At 48.2% G+C, this 20,856-nt stretch overlaps 2 protein-coding genes across 3 annotated transcripts in view; one reads left to right on the top strand and one right to left on the bottom strand.

Annotated features, from left to right (window-relative positions):
* Positions 1-9,729, top strand: part of LOC115647706 (carboxypeptidase A1-like) — a 32,076-nt gene extending 22,347 nt beyond the window's left edge. Inside the window, exons 5-11 of the mRNA XM_030554426.1 lie at positions 1,668-1,769; positions 3,071-3,172; positions 3,711-3,821; positions 4,752-4,842; positions 6,748-6,947; positions 7,947-8,031; positions 9,542-9,729. Of these exons, the coding sequence (XP_030410286.1) occupies positions 1,668-1,769; positions 3,071-3,172; positions 3,711-3,821; positions 4,752-4,842; positions 6,748-6,947; positions 7,947-8,031; positions 9,542-9,729 (879 nt within the window). The remainder of the gene's footprint in view (positions 1-1,667; positions 1,770-3,070; positions 3,173-3,710; positions 3,822-4,751; positions 4,843-6,747; positions 6,948-7,946; positions 8,032-9,541) is intronic.
* A 2,536-nt stretch (positions 9,730-12,265) lies between these two features.
* Positions 12,266-20,856, bottom strand: part of CEP41 (centrosomal protein 41) — a 30,291-nt gene continuing 21,700 nt past the window's right edge. Inside the window, exons 8-10 of one of the 2 annotated variants that reach the window (XM_030579362.1) lie at positions 20,231-20,345; positions 18,746-18,961; positions 12,266-17,211 (exon numbers count right to left, since the gene is read on the bottom strand). In XM_030579362.1, the coding sequence (XP_030435222.1) occupies positions 17,066-17,211; positions 18,746-18,961; positions 20,231-20,345 (477 nt within the window). In that variant the 3' untranslated portion in view covers positions 12,266-17,065. The remainder of the gene's footprint in view (positions 17,212-18,745; positions 18,962-20,230; positions 20,346-20,856) is intronic. The other variant, XM_030579267.1, reaches the window with a different exon arrangement.

The raw sequence follows: 20,856 nt of genomic DNA, 5'->3' as shown, positions 1-20,856 counted from the left end.
ACCCTCTCCATGGGTGGGCACACACTTTGCATTGTGGGACAGATGCGTTTTGGAATTGCTCTCTCGGCCGTGTTGAGGGGCTGGGATAGTTTGGAGGCTGATTTTAAAGGCATGGCACCCAAACTTCCATCTTCACCACATTCACATGGGTAGGAACACATCCAGCTGCAGTTACATGCAGGCTCTCTAGCCACCAGCCTCCCAGCCCAGGACCCCAGAGCAGGACCACCCTGCCCTGGTCAAAGCTGGCCGGCATATGGGTTTAACACCCAGTCCGCCTCTCCCTCAGTGTGAAGAAGACCATGCACACTTGTTATAACCAAGCAGAGATTTTCCCCAAGCACTCCAGTCAAAGCTCACTGGTTTAGATTAAAACAAAAACAAGTTTATTAACTACAAAAGATAGATTTTAAGTGATTATAAATGGTAGAAAACTGATCAAAGCAGATTATCTGGCAAATAAACAAAAAATGCAAACTAAGCTTAATATACAAGATAGACTGGATATGAATTAGTAGATTCTCACCGTAAGAGATGATACAAACAGACTGCAGATCCTTAAGGGGCAAGCTGCATTTTCTTGACAGCTTGGAATCCCCAGGCCTTTCATGCATAGGCTAGAAATCCCATTAGCCTGGGTCCAGCACTTCCCCCACATCAGTCTTTGTTCCTCAGGTGTTTCCAGAAGTCTTCTTGGGTGGGGAGAGAAGAACAACAGATGATGTCACTTCCTGCCTTATATAGCTTTGGAATATGGCGGGAACCCTTTGTTCCCAAGCTGGTTCCCAGATCAGTCAGTGGAAAAATACTGACATCCCAAGATGGAGTCCAGCATCACATGGTCTGGTCACATGTCCCTGTAGAGTCATAGCAGCCATTACTTACAGGCTGTCTGTAGAGTTCTCAGGAAGGCTCATTAGGTAGGAGATAAGCTTCTCCTAAGGCCTATTGTTTTCCCTAATAGCTCATTGCCCTGAACAGGCCCTTGCCAACCAGCTATCTAGACTGAAAGCATCTTATCTAGTGGGCATTACCCAGGTGTAACTCCATTTGAAATACAGATACACAGTCAATATTCATAACTTCAGATACAAAAATGATACATGCATACAAATAGGATAACCATAATCAGCAAATCATAACTTTTCCAATGATATCTTACATGACCCATCTTGCATAAATTGCAGCATAATTATTCCTTAATCCTATCATACGAAGAATATGGGGTGCAGTGTCACACTGGCCTATAATTTTTCACCTCCAATTCATTGCATTTTCTGTGCAAAAACAAAAAGGAAAGATAACCACTGGCCATATCATCTGAGACTTTCTGGTGAGTAGGGCAGTCGGATACACAACAGCAGCTGGGCAACATGAGGAAGAGCAAATGAAAGTCCCATTCAAAGATTTCAGCAAGCAGTTTCGTTAGAAAGGTCCCCTCCTGAGCAGCTATATACAAATGGCAGAGTTTGTGTTTAAAATTTGGTAAAGGGAAGATAATGATTGGCTAGCCCCTTCCCAAGCCCTACATCATGGATCAGAAAGCACTTGAATCAAACTAGAAAATCGTCCCAGGGATTATCTGAAGCAAAAGGAGTGTGGTGCCAAAACAGATGTATGCCAATCTGCCGTTTAGACCTAACTCCAGCGGCCTCTTTATCCACCAGATCTATGACTTCTTGGACTTATTGGTTGCTGCAAATCCAGACCTGGTCAGCAAAATTCAGATCGGGAACAGTTACGAAGGCCGCCCTCTCTACGTCCTGAAGGTAAAGTCACAGGGGATAGACATGGGGCCTGATTCGGATCTCATACCGACTTCTCGTCGCTGTACCTCCACTAATCTCAGTGGAGTAACTCCTGATGTATAGCAGGGGAGAAGAGAATCAGCCCATATACTCTGTGTAAACACACAAGCTCAACCCCTACCCTCTGTTGCATCAGTGTAAATCAGCAGCAACTTCATGGCAGTCAGTGGAGTTACCCTGGTGAAAACATGGTGTGAGCAGTAGGTTAATCTAGCTTCCTTGTTAATGAAGTTCTGCCATTGCTAGTTAGCAAAGAGGCATTTACTTCCTAAATACCACCACAGAGATTCTGCAAAGCATATTTACCCCACTCTTGCTCTGCCCCCTGCCAACCAGTCTTTCCTGGGGAATATTTTAATTGCTTTCAACACCCTTTTTGAGTTCTGGTGGACGATGTTTGCCCCATGATGGACTCTTCTATTGTCTTCCGTGGGGCCAAGTCAAGCCTTGGCTGGTGGCCTTCCAGGAGAACCCAGGGAATGGGATTTGTGACTCAGTAGGTGATTCCTAGAGATAAGATTTTTCCTGCAAAAAAATGTAGACAAAAATGACATTTTATTGTGGAACTGTTCGAGTTTTGGTCAAAAAAACCTAAAAACCTAGGACAAAACTGGATGTTTTTTGTGAATATTTCCTGTTTGTCAGAAAACCCATTTTCCGTTGAAAAGCTTTTGATGGACACTTTTCTGCCAGGTGTATGACTCAGTTCTTCCCACTGAATCAGTGCTAAACCAATGCCCTGGCATGACATAGAGGGAGTTGTGCCGCTGGAGATGCTGTCTTTTGTATGAGATGTAAAGCAGTGGTCCTGACCCCGTATGGTCATTAAAGATTCCCACAACATGTTTTGCAGGGGTACAGTCAGTAACTCTGGTGCTGGGGCTAAATTCCAGACTGGGTTATTGGTACATTCTGCTGACTTAAATTCCCCCAAAATTGTTTTCCTCCTTTCATAAACTACAGTCTAGTGCTGTTGCTATGTTCCACCCCAGAAGCAGCTGCATTTCAGGGAGGAGTGAAGAAATATACAATACAGTGTATCTATCAACTGCCATAAGGTCTAGTCATTATGGACGATGGCTCCTCTGGGAATATATGAGCTCCCTGTTCCTAAGTATGATGTCATTTAAAAAGGGGGAGGGAGATCTCTGAAGCTCAGAGACATCTGGCATGGCATAGACTCCCTGAGGGGTCACCTGAGCAGCATTCAGATCCGTGGTACTAAAGGATGGTACCCCCTGCATCTTTGCTTTTCCATGCAGTTCAGCACTGGAGGAGCCAAGCGCCCAGCTATTTGGATTGACACCGGCATCCACTCCCGGGAATGGATCACTCAGGCCAGCGGAGTCTGGTTTGCAAAGAAGGTACCGCCGGCAGTTTCAGCTGAGAATGGCACATTCCAGAATGAGGGGTGAAGAGAGACATGGGACCCCACTAGATGGGATTAGGGTGACCAGACAGCAAGTGTGAAAAATCAGGATGGGGTGGAGGGTAATAGGAGCCTATATAAGAAAAAGACCCAAAAATTGGGACTGTCCCTATGAAATTGGGACATCTGGTCACCCTAGCTGGGATGTGCTGGCAACATCAAGCTCACCTGACAGAGTCACGACAGCTAAGGGCTGGTGAAGTCGGTGGTGCTACTTCTGTGAGAGGGTTGGGCCCTAGCAGAGGCAGGAATTGTGCATGAAGGCCAGAAAAGGCTGGGATAAGCTGCCTGCTCCCTTGAAACAAGCCCCCAAAATTGCAGGGTTTCACGATCTGCAGCTGGCGAGGGATAATGGGCCAGGTTCTCAGCTGGTGTAAAGTGACAGCTAATCTACACAGGCTGTGGCTCTGGCCCTATGAATGCAATGAAACCCAGTGTCAGAATGAGTAATGTGCCTGTGCCTCCCTCTTCAGATTGTTGATAGTTACGGCAAAGACCCTTCTCTCACCTCCATCCTGGACAACCTGGACATCTTCCTGGAAATCGTCACCAATCCCGACGGCTTTGCTTTCACCCACACCAAGGTATTTCTCCTTGGCCGCCTCAGCCGGCCTTTATAACAGTGATCAGATCTCTGGCTCGGGACTTCCAGGCAACAAGCTTGTGAGCGGAGGTGGAGGGAGGCGGGGGGCTGGATGGGGAGTGGCAAGAGGGGTCCCTGCAGCTTGGTGAGCCGTGCATTGGGTCCTGATACGCTACTGTTTTAGTGCTACGTAATGGGAGCCATTTCTCCACACTTGGCACATTGTGCAATGCCCACACAAAGGTGAAAGGCCATGGAGCATCACTGGAGGCCACAGCGCTTGCTTCAGTCCTAACAGAGAAGAACTTGCTATGTGGGTCAAAGACTCAGTTGGACCTTGCTGGGTCAGGAAATTGACCTGTAGTTGCCATGAGCCTCTGGATTTAGCTATAACAAGGCAAGTACACTCAAGAGAAGTTAAGGGAGACCAGATCATAGGCACCTGAGTCTCCATATCCTTATTGTTTGATATCTGTATTACAGTAGAGACATCAACCAAGATCAGGATACCAATGTGGTAGCTGCTGTACAGACACATAGTGAGAGGTGGAACCTGCACCGAAGACTTGGCCAAGGCAGGTGAAGGGTGGGAGTGGACAGAGAGGGAGAATTATTTGCCCAAGGTGAAGCAGCAAATCAATGGCAGAGCCTAGAACAGAATCCAAGATTCCTGAGTCCCAGTCTAACACCCTACTGACTGCTCTCCTCACACATTTATATTGGCGTAACTGCATTGACTTCAGTGGATTCACTCCAGCGTGAGCAAAAAGAGACCCGGGCTGCTACGTGCCTAGAGAACAGACTTTCTCCCCACCAGTGCAGTGTGACCCATCGGTCCTGGGAGACGCTAGCCTCATTCAGCCCTGTGGAAAGGGCTGTTAGCAATGTGGCCCTGGCTGGCGCCCTGATAAATCATTCTCCCCTCTCCCAGAACCGCATGTGGCGTAAGACCAGGTCCATCAACTCTGGGTCAGCCTGCATCGGCGTGGATCCCAACAGGAACTGGGATGCTGGTTTTGGAGGTACAGTTTTCCTTTAACCTCTCCTGGGGAGAATTTACGTGGCCTTCTCTGGGCCCAGGGAAGGAGTGAGCAAAAGGCCTGGCCGTGCTATCTACAGCTGGTTAACAGCTTTATCCTGGGGGGCCCCTACACAGAAGGAGCATCTTCTATTGCTTTGGAGTGACTCCAGCACCAGCCCACATGCGTGTGCCCACTCTGCTCTGCTGCAAGGATAGATTGGGTCGTTAAGGACCAAGTGCAGGGGGAGGGCGATAAACAGAAAAGTGGGGGTCGTTTGGGGCATTGCCAGAGAATTTTGTTCCCAGGAGAGAGCCTGGAAGAACCTAAAGGGAACTGAACATGCAGCCTAATCCATGTCTCCCTCTGTCTGGGATAGTCTCGCTTTACCCCACCTCTAAGCGGGAGAGGGGAGTTCAGACTATGGTTGCCAACTTTCTAATCATACAAAACCGAACAGCCTTTCTCCGCCCCTTCCCCCAGGTCCCTTCCCTTCCCTTCCCTGGCCCTTCTCCAAGGTCCCGCCCCCACTCACTACATCTCCCCTCCCTCTCACTCACTCTCCCTGACCCTCGCTCACTTTCACCGGGCTGCGGCAGAGGGCTGGGGTGCAGGAAGGGGTAAAGGTTCCAGCTGGGGGTGTGGGTTCTGGGGTGGGACAAGGGATGAGGAGTTTGGGGTGTAGGAGGAGGCTCCAGGCTGTGGCTGAGGGGTCCGGCATGCAGGAGAGGGCTCAGGGCTCGGATGGGAGTTTGCAGTGTGGGAGGAGGTGCAGAGTAAGGACTCTAGGAGAGAGTTTGGGGGAGGAGGAGGCTCAGGGATGGTGTAGGGAGTTGGGGTACAGGAGGGGTGGGGGCTCTGGCAGGTACTGGGGGATTTAGCTGGTAGTGGGGGCTATGGGGTGGGGCTGGGGATGAAGGGTTTGTGGTGCAGGAGGGGGCTCAGGGCTGGGACAGGGGTTGGGGTGTGGGAGGAGGTGCAGAGTAAGGACTTCAGGAGAGAGTTTGGGGTGTGGGATGGGGCTCAGGGCTGGTGTAGGGGGTTGGGGTGCAGGAGAGGGTGCAGGCTCTGGGAAGGAGTTTGGGTGCAGGAGGGGGCTCAGGGCTGGGGCACAGGGTTAGGATGCAGGAGGGGATGCAGGGTGTTGGCTCTGGGCAGCACTTAACTCAGGCAGCTCCTGGAAGTGGCCGGCGTGTCTGGCTTTGAGGTGGAGGCGCTGGGAGGCTCTGTGCACTGCCCATGCCCACTCAGAACCCCCATGGCTGCCCTTGCACTAGGAGCCAGACATGCCGGCCACTTTTGGGAGGCACAGAGCCAAGGTGGACAGGGAGCCTGCCTTAGCCCTGCTGCGCCGCCAACCAGACTTCTAGCACCCTGGTCAGCGGTTTCGACTGGAGCTGTCAGGGTCCCTTTTTGACCAGGCAGGGCCAGCTCCAGGTAGCAGTGAAGCAAGCACGGATCTGGGGCAGCACATGCTAAGGGGCGGCATATGCTAAGGGGCGGCATTCTGCCCATTCTTGGGATGGTGCAGTCCAGGCGGCTTTTTTTTTTGCTTGGGGAGGCAAAAATGGTAGAGCAGGCCCTGCGACCAGGCATTCCGGTCAAAAACAGGATGCCTGGCAACCCTAGTTCAGACTCCATGGCCCATTCAGTCCTTGGTCTCTGGTTTGCCAGTGGGGGTGGGGAGGAACTAGTTACACTAGTGATGTGAAAACTTGGCTGCTAGAAACTGGGAGGAGACCTCCAAATTCATTCCACCTAGACCACCAAACAGCTAATAGCCCCAAAGAGCTTTGGGTTTGTGCTGGCTGGAGATGGATAACTCCCCCCTGCCCCGTCCATTACTGAGCCACTATGTTTTTGAAGCCACTATGTTTCTGAAGCAAAGATACCCTCTTCCCTTTGCAGGGGCCGGGGCCAGCAGCAACCCCTGTTCTGAGACTTACCATGGCCCCTACGCCAACTCGGAGCTTGAGGTGAAAGCCATCGTGGACTTTGTAAAGAGCCATGGGAACATCAAAGCCTTCATCTCTATCCATAGCTACAGCCAGCTCCTCATGTATCCCTATGGCTACACCAGAACCCAGGCTGCCGATTACCAGGAACTGGTAGGGTCTTCCTCACACCCTCAGGGTGAGGTGGCTGCCGGCTTGAACCCCTCCACCCCAGCTGTGGATTTTCTCCCCACATGGGTTTCTCCTCCATAATCACATCCCCTTTTCTGCTCACACACATTTTTGGTTCAAAGGCCTCTCTGCTCTCCCTCCGTGGCTGCGTTGCAACCAGAACAAACGGGCTTAGGGTCTCAGAGGAACCATTTGCAAATGACTCTGGAGCCTGCAACGACCCCGCTAGGCTGGTGAGAGGGGGGCATTCAAAGGGGTGAGTTGAAGGAAGAGCCTAGGAAACGATGGAGGACGGGTAACAAATCCCATTTTACCATAAAGCAGAAGACAGCTGTAATGCACTCACTGGCTGAGCATGTGCCATCAATACTGCCCTCTAGTAGATGAATTACAGGGAGGGTAAGAGCCCAGCTACTGTTGCAAGCAAACTGAGATCCTTCTTTACATCAGGTAGCAGGTGCCTCTGCTCTGCTTTGGAGCCGGAGGTCGTGGGCCCCACTGAAGTTGCGCACATATGGTTCAGTTGACCTGTGTCTCTCAGGTGGGGCACTAGGTGACGTTGTCTGTCTAGTTCAAGAACTGAGACGTCAGTCAAACCTGAGCTTGGTGTTCAAATGGCGCCATAATCTGCCTTCCCTATTGGGCAGGAGGAGGAGAGCCCAGTACCCACAGGAGGGAGGGAAACATAGGGAGAGTCCCTGGAGGAAAGAAGGGGAGCTCCCGCAATGCCATAATACCAGGGTGATGGGCAAGCAGGAGGACTTCTGCAGGACAGATCCACTCAGCCCTGGTCAGTTGTATATTCCCAATGCCGCTCTGCTTTACTTTTCCAGCCTTTGCATCTCTTCCCCCTGGAAAGATACAACAAGCTGCCAACCTCTCCTGCCCCAGTCTGGCATCCTGCCCCCGCTCCCTCTGAGCACAGACACCACTCACATCCAGCGTCTAACTCATTTTTCTCCCCTTTGCATTTTTCTCCAGGATAATATTGCTAAAGCAGCAGTAGCTGCCCTGTCTTCTCTCTATGGTACTCGGTACAGATATGGAAGCATCATCACAACCATCTGTAAGTTACTGGGGATGACCTGCGCCCTTTAGCCATGGCGGGTGGAGGAGGAACCAGGCAGCTTAGTCACTCTACAGGAAAGTACAACCACCGCGAGAGCCTTTTCCTAGGTCAGACATCCTAGGAAGCCAGTCCCCACTGTCCAGCTGTTAGGAACATTGTCGCTCACATATCAGACCGTTGGTCCCTCAAGCCCCTGTAAAGTCCAAGGACACCCCCATCAGATACCTGACCAGGATGTCAGAACATCTTTAAAAAATGCCGCCCTAGTCCATCCTAGTTTTCACACTGAGCCCAGTGCATGCTGGGTTAGGATTTTGGGGGTTCAATCAGTGCTGTGTGAACACACTAATGCAATGGCGGTATGATGGGTGTCATGACTCAGGCAGTCTCCATACGTTAGTATAGCCACCCCACAGACGCAGCATCTCGCCTTCAACGGAGGGCAATAAGTGGTACTTCAAAGTAAGGCAACCTGATCTTCATAAGGCGTCTGGCCAACGGTGCAGCGTCGAGCGCCTCTGTTTGACCACTGCAGTAAGAGTCTAAAAAAAAGCTTTGAAGGATTCATAGATGAAGGCCAGAAGGGATCATGCATTGTAGTCATCTAGTCTGACCTTGTGCATAAACAGGCCACTGCTAGAATTTCACTTAGGGCTTGTCTTTACTACGGCGCTATATTGGGATAGATACATGGATGCAGCTGCGCTGTTGTAGTATGTATGGTGAAGACACACCATGTCAATGGGAGAGTGCGCTCCTGTTGGAGTAATTACTGCACCTCAACGAGAGGTGGAAGCTATATCGGCAGGAGATGCTCTCCCGCCAACATTGCCTGGTGCAGTTTTAAGTCGATGTAACTTGCGTTGCTCGGGGGGTAAGCAGTAGCGTCGATAAGCCCTGAGTGATTTCTGCGTCCAGCCTATATCTTTCGGTTGAGCTAGAACACATCTTTGAAAAAAGAATACATCCAATCTCTCCATTGCTAAATCAAATCCACCACATCCCTAGCTAAGCTTGAAGTTTGTTTTCTCCACTGTAAATGCCACATTCTAGCCCGTGATGTGGGCTGGAGAAACCCACATGCTTTGTCAGACAGGAGAACGGAACTTGGGCTTTCCCCACTCTTTGTAGCCTCTGTAATTTATTCTTTGAGCGATATGCCTGTGCCACAAGGCTCAGATCAAAACCATCCTGCTGTTCACAGAACTTGCATTGTGGGTTTTTAGATCATCATCTAAGGACCAGTGGCAAAGTTTAACCCCCCTCCCCAAAGTTTGGAAGATGGAGGGTGATGTTGGCCCCTAGCTCTTGTTTTATTCATTTGGTGTAAGTAACTGAGAGCCAAACATTCCCCCTTGTTGCAAGGGCCCATCCCTTGCAACAATTTGCTTCTTGTATTTTTCAGCAGTGACATTTAAAATGACCTTATAACTGGCCCCTTCTCTCTGCACCCATTAGTAATGCTAGCCATCATTTGTTTCCTTTTGGATGTGTTTCCTGAATCTAGATCAAGCTAGCGGTGGAACCATTGACTGGACTTATAACCAGGGCATTAAATACTCCTTCACTTTTGAACTGCGGGACACAGGGAGTTACGGGTTCTTACTGCCTGCCAACCAGATCATCTCTACGGCCGAGGAGACATGGCTGGCACTGATGACCATTATGGAGTACACACGGGACCATCCCTATTAAAACAGGACAGACTGTGAGCTCAGTTTACTTCTCTGGAGGAATCCAGTGAGTGATTCAACTAGCTAAAAACAATTAAATAAAAAAAAATCAAATGAACAAAAAGTGTGTTATTTTTCCATCTGGGTTTGGGTAACTTTAATGGATTCACTTCAAGTCCATCCCAAAAATCTCTCCAAAGCAAAGCAAATGCTTTGTTTTCCTTATGCGGTGGCCTGCACAAGTACAGCTCATAATGCTGACATCCCTGCCACTAGTTTTAGACCCACAGCAAGAAAGCGGGTGTCACATTTCCCCTAAGAGCACAGGCATTGCCCTGCCAGATCTTCTGTTGTCTCCATGGATAAGAAGATTATTTGGTGTCCCTCTAGAACAGCCTCGCTATTGTCTCTCCCATCCTTCACCTGCACCTCCTCAGGAAATCTCCCCTCCATTTTATATCTTAGACTGAACACATCTCTATCCTGTAGAATGCTGCATCCTTAACTGCAACAGGGATGACTTCTTCCAGGAAGCCCATGGAGGGGATGTGATGGGTTGGGTCACAGAAACCCCCTTGGGACTGCCAGCTGATGTGCTGGGACTACCTCTCAACCCATTTTCCCTGGCAGCTTGGGACTTCAGTACTCTGTCTTGTTGAGCCAGACCCGCTAGCCTGCTACAGAACAGACCCAGGTCTGAACCATGTTCCCCACAAGCTGCAGACTTAACTGAAAACAGTTTAAAAAGTGCTCCTGTCTCTAGCACCCAAACACCCAGTTCCCAATGGGATCCAACCCCCAAATAAATCCGTTTTACTCTGTATAAAGCTTATACAGGGTAAACTCATAAATTGTTTGCCCTCTATAACACCGATAGAGAGATATGCACAGCTGTTTGCTCCCCCAGGTTATAATTACTTGCTCTGGGTTAATTAATAAGTAAAAAGTGATGTTATTAATCATAAAAAGTAGGATTTAAGTGGTTCCAAGTAATAACAGGCAGAACAAAGTAAATTACCAAGCAAAATAAAACAAAAACATGCAAGGCGAAGGCTACTACAGTAGGAAACTGAATGCAGGTAAATCTCACCCTCAGAGATGTTCCAATAAGCTTCTTTCACAGACTAGACTCCTTCCTAGTCTGGGTCCAGCAATCACTCACACCCCTGTAGTTACTGTCCTTTGTTCCAGTTTCTTTCAGGCATCTCTTTAGGGTGGAGAGGCCATCTCTTGAGCCAGCAGAAGTCAAAATGGAAAGGCTTCCAGGGCCTCTTATATTCTCTTTCTGCTGGGCAGAAATCCCTTTGTTCTTCTGTGCAAAGTCACAGCAACAAGATGGAGTTTGTAGGCACCTGGGCACGTCACATGTCTATGACTGATTCTGTTTTTTGCAGGCCAATGCCATTGTTTACATGTTAGTTTGAGCATTCCCAGGAAAGCTCAGATGTGGATTGGCGTCTCCCAAAGTCCATTGCTAGTTAAGTACTCCCAATTACTTGAATAACCCCTTCACATTATGCTGACCAAATCTGCCTTCTGTGCTTCCTACAGGAAACACTTTAAAATACAAGCATAGAGCCAATGCTCATAACTTCAGATATAAAAATGACACATGCATACAAATAGGATGAATATATTCAGTAGATCATAATCTTTGCAAAGATATGTTACATGGCATACCTAGCATAAAACATATTCCAATTATGTCATATTTACACTCATAAGCATATTTCTATACAGCATTATGGGATGCAACGTCACAGAGGAAAAGGAATAATTCTGCTCTTTGCTGTGCCGTTCCTGTTTCTAGTGACTGGGCATGAAATCTTAGGACTCTTTTAAGTGCTACTGGCAAAGAGAAACCAAGCTACAGTGAGTTCCAGGTCCATTGTTCATTCCACACAACTCACGTGAGCTTGATCATGCCAAGATACAATTCTTTTCAGTCTGGTTTTCCAAGTGACTTTATGACAGCTGGAAACTTACGTTGGAATCCAATCACTTAACAGTATCCTTTGTTGTATCAAGGAAGAGTGACGTCCACACAGTGTCCTGGGAGACAATGCAGGGGTTAACAATGGACTGACTGGGAGTCTTACAAAAAAAAAAAAAAAAGTGCTAGTTTTTGATCTACAATGAGCCACTCACCATCTAAAACACACATAAAGGACAGAGCTTGGTCCCATTGGGCCTCAAGGGAGCAAGACTGGAGCCCTGCTCTCTAACAGACCCGAGAGCTGGCTAGATCCTCTACTCTGCTGGTTCAAAGTCAGGGCAGGCTGGCAAAGGCCGAGAGTCATTAAGTGTGGTAGCCCACATGGTGCAAGCCGGATGGGCTCAGTTTTTAATGGACAATCCCACATCTCACAAATATCAGAGAATTAACTCCTCTCACCCATAAAGAGAGGTTGCTATCATTTAGGGCTGAGGCACAGGGTGGGCAAAGCTTGCACTGATCATGCCTGTGCTGTATTTGTTTTTAAATGCTAAGAGAGAACGGTCTCCGGCACCATCCTCTCCCCACACTCCCCTGCTATACTGGGAGGCTGCAGCAAAGTCCCAGTCAAGGCCCGTTTTGACACCCTGGCTCTGCAGTTACTGCCCCCACATTATTACTCCCCGCACTGATTTTTCTGTTAGCCCTTAAAAAAATAAAGTCAATTAAAACAATACTCAGCCATGCTGCATCATTTGCTTTTTATTGAATCAAAATTTAAAAACCAAAAAACTCTACAGAAATCTATTCCACCCCCTCCCCCCGGAAAACAAAACAAAAGCACCTGCCTAATCATATGACACAGTTAAGCTAAGATGCAAAACATACGAACCCTCAAAGACAATAAGAGGATAAGAAGATATGTTCTTCAGCTCTTTCTTCGATGCACAGGATTAAGATGATCTTAAACAACCCTGACTGGCTTGGACTCTTCCTCTGATGCAGAAAAGAGTTTCCTAGTAACCCAGGGCAACAGAGGATTTCAGATCCTAGTACTGTAGCTGGATAATAAAAAATCCTTTGCCTCACAATCGCTATTTGATTTCAGCTGAGATACTGTATCCCTCCCCTCTGAGTTTACTGCGCACGTGTGTGTGTGTGTATGTGTGTGTGTGTGAGACAGCCGTTTTGAAAGCGTGCACACTTTAGATACCTCGCATTCAAACATAAAATGTGTTCTTTTTAAGTTGCATTTGTCCCAGTGTTTTAAGCATGTAACTAACAGACAGACATTCTCTTTATTCCACCCCCCCTTATTTTAAACATTCAACAACATTGACCAGATGCAGCAATTTTTAGGGGCACAATATTATTGTCAATTGTCTTAAGCAAAAAGCCGATTGGATTCTGTATGAGATGCCATTTAGCTCACGCTTTTATTTCATGATAGCATGAAAAAGTCAACTCTTACTGCCTGAAAGGGAGTGATGAATGCAGCCCATCAAGCTAACATGCAAACCAGCATGAGTCAGTTTCAGCCTGGATGTTCAAAATTAATAAAATACTTCACATTTTTATGACACTTTCCTAATATCAAGTAAAATCTTTTCAAAGCCTGTAACCGACATCAAATAACAAAGCCTGATAGCACCTCTGTGAGGTAAGGAAGGATTATCAGTCCCATTTTACAGATAGGGAAACTGAGGCAGAGAGCAGCTAAGTGACTTGCCCAAGGTGTAAGAGCCAGAATGAGAACTTGGGATCCCAGGCTCCCAGTTCTGAGATCCAACCACCAAACCATACTTTGCTCTCCAGTTGACTCGCAATATCACTGATCAGTAAATAAAAGATCAAATTTGGCAAAGCCTAGCTGGTTCGTTAAACTTAAATAAATGCACAAAAAAACAAAAAACAAAATCTTTCTTACCAGAAACCTGATAACATAAGTCAGACTATGTGAGAGGTAAGACCAGTTAATACGATTGTAAGACTTACTGAGCAGATCGCTTCCTATGGCTAGGCAAACAGGAGAGAGAGATAGTACCTTACATTCACTGTCCCAATTCAACCGGCCTTGAAATCCCGCACATCTGATTAACCCAACTATTCAATACACACAGAAGTCGACTCTGTAGAAATCCAGTGTATTGGGCTATCCTTGGACAGTCAAGAATTTGTACAAACTCAAAAAACTTTTCTTTCTGAGTAATTAAAATGGAACTTACTGGATTTCCTTGGGAAGTGGGGAGCTGTAATTTATGAATTGGGATCAGGGTTTGTTACATATAAAAATACATATATTTTAAAATGTATAAAAATGCCAAATGTGGCGTAGGGTCTTAGAAGTGCTTGGAGCAAGATGTACTGGGTTGTGTTGGCTGGCATCTGAAACCCATTAATGCCCCACTCAGCAGGTCCTATCCAGAGTCCCCTTGCACATTTGATCTCTGCAGAGCGTGGGAATAGTTTGTATTCATGGGAGCTGTGTGTAGAAGGCTGCTTTCCTGCACAGGATTACAACATGTACACACATAGACCAGCTCCGAGCATCCTCAGTCACATTCTCTGGAGGAAGCCAGATCCAGGTGGCCAGCTTACATCCTGCATCCCCAGGGCTGTTGGCAGTTTTTGTGGCACTTGCCTTTAGGCAGCACCGATTGCACGGACTAAATAAAAACTGGTCTGTTAGTGCTAAAAGGCAGAAACGAAAGCAGGGAATTTTTGGCATGCTACAGGACAACAAAGCCTCTCTCAGGAAAGTGAGACTATGCCATATGCAGGGAGCCGCCTTCCCATACATCCAATGTCCCAGTGCCACCAACTGGTTCTCTAAGGAAGGAAAGAAGTGAATCTATTTACAATCTTTACACCACTTAAAGACATGCTGCTGTTGGCTATACACATACAGTGGCAGATTGCTACAGAGGAGAATAAGATCAAGGTAGGGCTTATCCTGCACAAGGCCAGAGAAGTGTGTTCTTCAGCTTGGCTTTTGAAGGTCACTAGCAGCTGCTGAGCATCCACAGTTCCCACTGAAGTTGATGGGAACTGAGGGCACTCGGCACATTGTAGGGTCAGGCCCTAGGCTTTGACAGCGCTAAGCAGGATCAATTAGAGCACCAATTCCTGGCCACTGGGAAGTCACCCAAGCAAGCAATCACTCTTTCTATGAGGATTCAGATTAAGAGCCTTGAATTACTTCCATGGCTTTAACTGCTACCTATAATTGACATAGTCAGGGTCCATACCAGACTGTTAGATGAGTGCTGACCCCACTCTACTAACACCCTCTTCCCTCCATCTAAATCCACCAGCAAAATCACAGCTCATCCCCCAGAATTTCCCAGTGATGGAAGCAGAAGTGTAGACAGGGGGCAGCAGTGCTGATCACTCACCCTGCTCAGAGTAGGGTGAAGCAGCACTGTGGTAATATGCCAGCACCCTGTGTAAACTTGCACTGTCGCTATTGCTACTTCCAGCTGAGCACTGTCTGTGGTGAATTATGGGCCTGATTTTTCTGGTGCAGGTGAAGCCACAGAGGACAGCAAACCTTAAAGGACAAAATAAAATAGTTGGACTAAGGTCAACCAATACACTAGGTAAAAACTAGAAAGCGGGGCCCACAAGTGGCTGTCCGGAGTCCCCAAAACACAGCTATGCAGGGTGAAGACAATGCGTCAACTAGGTTTCTACCGCTAGTGGGCTCCAAATAACTTCTAACCAGCCACCAAGGAAAGTGCAAGCATAAGCCAATACTGCTGGCTTGGGAGCCTTGTGTTTGATTAAGAGGCATTTTAAGCTTTGATACATTCTATTCAAATCCTCAGGCTCCCAGAAAGTCACCAGATTCATGGCCTCAAAAATTCTGGGCAGCCCCCACCACCAGGGAGCCTTGCTGGAATGTCATTGTGACTATCGGGGACAGTTTTTTCCTAGCCCTGCTAACACCAAGGAAGCTGCAGAGAGATGGTCATGCAATAGTTTCATGCCTCCACTAGTCAGTTAAGATGCAGATCCCCTCGCTACTCTAGTGATCAAGACCTACTGTCAGAAGCTTCTGTTTATTAGGTTATGACAGCTCCATCAGAGGAGCTCAGCAGAGCAAGTCTGAGTTCTGCCCCTTAACTTATTTTAAGGTGATCCATATGCATCGTGGAAAGCAGGCTCATGACCATCTGCCCTTCAGACTGTCTAGACCAGCGATCTTCAGCTTGTAGCTCGGAATAGCTGTGTGAATTACTCAGAGACCCACATGCCAGTTGGGAGTCTGGTCTCAGGCAGAGCGAATGAGCGTTGCTCATCTCGTGCACCCTATACCACCCCGACACACGACTCAGCAGAAAGCAACTCACTGACCAAACTGGCTGGAGCAGCCAGGATCCTTCCAAGCATCCAGGAACACCCTCACGCTCAGCCACCAAGATGGAAGCAGAAAACACCGTGTTGAGAAGAATGGCTGGAAGTCACCAGACAATGACAGGAAGGCTTGACATTGAAAGGTTGTGACAAAGACCTCACGACAAATCATTGTGTGATCAGTTCACTCAGCACTGCAATGTCATAAGGAAAATATCACCACAAAGGACCAGGACATTTCCCCCAAGTCACTTTGTGGTTCTCTTCGCTACGCCTGTCACCAGCAACCTGGCTCGGCAAGCAGAAATTCACCGGGAGAGATTGAAGCCGGATGAGTCAGCTCCAGCTGTGAGCGAAGTCAATCGGAGTTTTGCTCAGCCCATTTCAGCATCATGCCCAAAGTTACCTTCTAATCTCATTTACAAACCAAGAAACACATTGTAACGTACCTTCGCTCAGAATCAGAGCATTATACCACAGCCTGGAACACAGAACAGAGACAAAGGGCCCTGTCAGCTGAAACATCATTCTGTACACTCCTTACAAGAATGCCCTTCTTACAAACACTTTGGACAGTTAAAAAAGGCGTTTCTGGCATCTTGCTCACTTGTCACCAGTTGTGCTATTCGTTGGCTCCATTTCAGCGAGACATCAAGACTTTTGTTTACAGATAGCGGCTGGTCTATTCATCTTTCGGGTGCTCACGTGCGAGCACAGCGCTACATTACTAAGATCCCAGACCCCAGGGGGAATATTTTCTAAGAACACAGACTCCACTGGCAATTTTTAAAGACACAGATTTCATGGACCCACTTCTGTGGGTCAGGGACTTCGGGGAAAAGTTCGTTTTCACAAAACAACTTTATCCCTTTAGATCAGTCTTGGAAAGTTATACCTTTACTTCTTCTACTGAATGTCAGCCTGCTGCACCCCACCCCTCTTGCCATTGTTAGATCATGCATCTATTTTTCCTCTTTGCAGCTTCCTAAAATGACAAACGGGATGTACTGATCAGGGATTCCCAGAACTGGGACATTCGTTTATTCAACTGAAAGAGACACTGTCTTTACTTCCAGGGCTTGTTCTGGAGGCTGCTGCTGCTGACGGAGCGGGTGGCGAGGGAGCCAGCTGGGCTGGCAGTGGGGAGGTTCTGGGTGCTCCGTACAGCCATCGCCTTGGAATCTCGGCCTGAGGAAGCACGGCTGAGACGGCCTGGGGGAAGAAGAACAAAAACTCGTGTGATTTTGTGCTGAACAGACAATCAGACAAAAGGGTTTTGTTTTCCTTTGCCGATAGCCGGGTTGGGGCTGATGGGAGATGCTGGGGTGCAGTTACAACCTGCCCTGTCATTTTTAACTGTGTCCAGACAGGTAGAGATACAGCCCAGGTACATAACAGACCTTTCACGCTCCCTCAAAGAGCCAGTGGCCTGCCACAGAGGGAACGTCCAGACACCCACTGCTGGCTTGTGCCAGCCGACTTGGGCTCGTGGGGCTGTTTAACTGCAGTGGAGATGTTTGGGCTCTGCTAGAGCCCGGACTCTAGGACCCTGAGAAGCGGGAGGGTTGCAGAGCTCAGGCAGTTAAGCAGCCCCGGGAGCCAGAGCCAGAGTCAGCTGGCACAGGCCAACTGTCGTGCAGACATACCCTGAGAGGCAGGCTGTGTGTGTGGAAGATGCAGGCCCAGTGCTGAGAAAGCTGGACCTATCACACCACACTACAGCCCCAAGCCTGCCCGATGCCAGCATTTAGGTGAGGCAGCCTGCCTGTGTAACCCACACACCTACTGGGTGTGGGGTTCTGTCCCATCTAGTGGCACCCAGTCCACTTAGAGAGATTAATGAGTGTTCTATAGCCTTAGCTAACAGCTAGTTGGCCTTTAGGTCATGCGGTAGAGGCTCATGCATGAAGGTCCCAGGTTCAATCCCGCCTGCCAACAACCGGGGTCTGTTGAGTTACACCTGCACTCAGGAGGCAGAAGGGATGAAAAACGTTCTGCACAGAGGGTCTGAGGTGACGGTGGGGCATGACTGCCGTGGCTATGCTTGTTACCACCCACACAGTCTGCGCCTGGCTCATCACCTTCCCCCAGGAAATCCTCCCACACCATTCTGGGGCCGCTAAATCCCACGCGGTGTCCCCTCATCACTGCACTCGGTCTGCCATTAGGAAGTTAAACCTTCCTAATGGCAGACTGAGTGCAGTGATGCTCGGGAGAGGGCTGGGGATGCTCCTCGCAGAGCACAGAAAGCAATCTGAAAGATATACACCCTGCTGAGCCCCAGCATCCCAGTGACAGACCTACACCCCCACAGGCCTTTCACTAGTGCAGCAAGCAGCTGGAGGTGAAGTGATACCGCAGTGTTTTAGTGAAAGGCCTGATGAACTGTGAAAACCAGGAAATTGTCATAAGGCCTCACAGGTACTATGCAGTGCGGCACGTGCCTTCCAATCCCCTGGATTATTTTTAATAGTCTATGGGACAAATCCTGAAGTCCTTACTCAGGCAAAGCTTCCATTGTCTTCAGTGGGAGTTTTGGTGCTCTATACATACACACAGAAAAGCCCCTGTCCACAATGGGATCAGCATGGCATATTAGGGCACAGGTTCTAGCCTACAGTCCCTGGTCAGTATGAAAAAGCACTTTCTTTCCTCAGAGATCTGGTATAGAATGGTGCTGTAGCCAGCTCAGGGGAAGTCTATGGAGTTTGAAGGCACAGTCCCATTGTTTGTCAAGGGGTCTTACTGGCAGTATCTGAGGGGATCTGCTCCTCTTCCAGGTAGTATTCTATCTTTTGTAGATCTTCTGCAGTAAATCTCCATTTATTCTCAGCACGTGCGGGTGTCTCTCTTGGGGTGACCCTTTTCCGGGCAGATCCAGTGTACGTTGCCAACTGGCAAGACACTGGGAATGACCCAGTGACCAGCCCTTCAGGCACCTTCTGTGCAACAACCTTCAGGCCTGGAGACAATACAGATCATATGGTTAGTGATCACCAATTATTTGCAGTGATTGGTCAGACTCTTGACGTAACTTTCACCTCCTGATCACAAGTGACAGGAGGAGAGCTACTGACAGTACTCCTCTGAACTCTGGGGTGAGGCTCAGGAGACACCTATATAGGAGGTCATTCTTCTCAACTGCTGGTGCATTTCGAGTCCTATTCCAAGAGGTACGGAGCTCCCTTGACTGCCACAGGTTTCGGTGGAAGTTGTGGAGGTTTAGCACATGGCAGGATCAGCTCCTAGTCTGCCCTTGGGAGCAGCAAGTCTCGTGAAGCAGCTACAAGATGCAGGCTCTCCAAAGGGCTTTGGAGACTGCAGCATATTTAGGGAATAAAAATGTATAATGCAAAGCATAAAAAAGGGCAATAAAAGTCCAAGTGTCCCCCACTTCCATCTTATCCTACACGCTCTTTGGGAGGGTACTGAGATAAGGGATGTTAATGAAGCTAAGAGAGCCAACCTCTGCCAGTTTTCCTAGGTCCTGAAGCGATGGGCTCTTCAGATTTGCTCAGCGCACACAGAGGCTGGATGTCTCAGGCTGTTCTTGGTAAAAGCTATTTATATAGTGTTGGTACTATAAATCGTGGAATCAAAGTGGGGTCTCAGTGGTGGGATGGATTTGACACCAGCCTTTCACCATTGGTGACGTGGGTTAAAGAATGACCTATTTTAGGGCATGTGAAAACAAGTTGCACGATCACATATTATCCCCCCAGCCTTTGTTTACACCAAGGACATCAGAGATTATTCCCACGGTTACTTGAGCACAAGTGCCTCTCCAGCCGTGCTAGCAATGGCGGCAGCAGCACTATGTGCAGGGCGTTCTTCCATCAGCCCTAGAAAAGTGGGAGCATTTGGTATAGATATCAGCGTGGTTTTTTTTTTAAAAAGATCCCACGTCCTCTTGACCTGGTCTGAGCAGGGTTGGATGTCACAGGGGTAAGAATGTTGCAGTCTAGCACTCCCAGTGAGCGAGAGAATTCCTTAAAATTCTCAATGCAGACACAGCCTAGGAGATACTTGCCAAAGCAAAGCCAAATGGATGGCAGTTTCTAGCTAAGAGAGGCCGAAGACTGGAACAGCCATGGTTTTGTTGGCCAGGACTGTAACACACAGGCAGAGCCATGTATTTAGTTCCATCATTTAATTCAGGCAAGCCTCGCCCCCAACTCTCAATTTTAAGCCAAGTCCCCACATTTATGATGCAAAAGGAAATCCCCCTCACCTCCAGATAACATGAATAAGTTCTCAAAGCCTCTCTCACACATGGTAGTGGCAGCCTGGCTGGCTAGTCTCTCATCATCATCATACAGGATGATAATCTTCCCATGAGCATTTTTCTGGTAGGCAGAGATGTTAAAGATCCTGTATATTTTTTTATTAAAACTTAACATGAATTTGATGTCTGATGTCATCTTCTTGATGCTACATAAGTGGCAGCGACAAGTTGATATGGTTAGCCTGGGGATTACAGTAGATGAGAAGCTGGACAGGAGTCAGCAGTCTGCCCCTGTTGCGAGAAAGGCTAATGACATATTGGGCTGAATTTGTAGGACAACTGCCAGCAGATCAAGGGAAATGATTATTCCCCTCTGTTTGGCACTCCTGAGGCCATATCTGGAGTATTGCGTCCAGTTTTGGTCCCTTCACTACAGAAGGGATGTGGACAAATTGGAGAGAGTCCAGTGGAGGGCAACGAAAATGATTAGGAGTCTGGGGCACATGACTTACAAGGGGAGGCTGAGGGAACTGGGCTTGTTTAGTCTGCAAAAGAGAAGAATGAGAGGGGATTTGATAGCTGCTTTCAACTACCTGAAGGGGGGTTCCAAAGAGGATGGAGCTTGGCTGTTC

Source organism: Gopherus evgoodei, chromosome 1 (genome assembly GCF_007399415.2).
Source record: "Gopherus evgoodei ecotype Sinaloan lineage chromosome 1, rGopEvg1_v1.p, whole genome shotgun sequence".
Taxonomy (NCBI): Eukaryota; Metazoa; Chordata; order Testudines; family Testudinidae; genus Gopherus; species Gopherus evgoodei.
The sequence above is the reverse complement of the archived record's forward strand: the minus strand, read 5'-3'. Positions and strand labels throughout refer to the sequence as shown.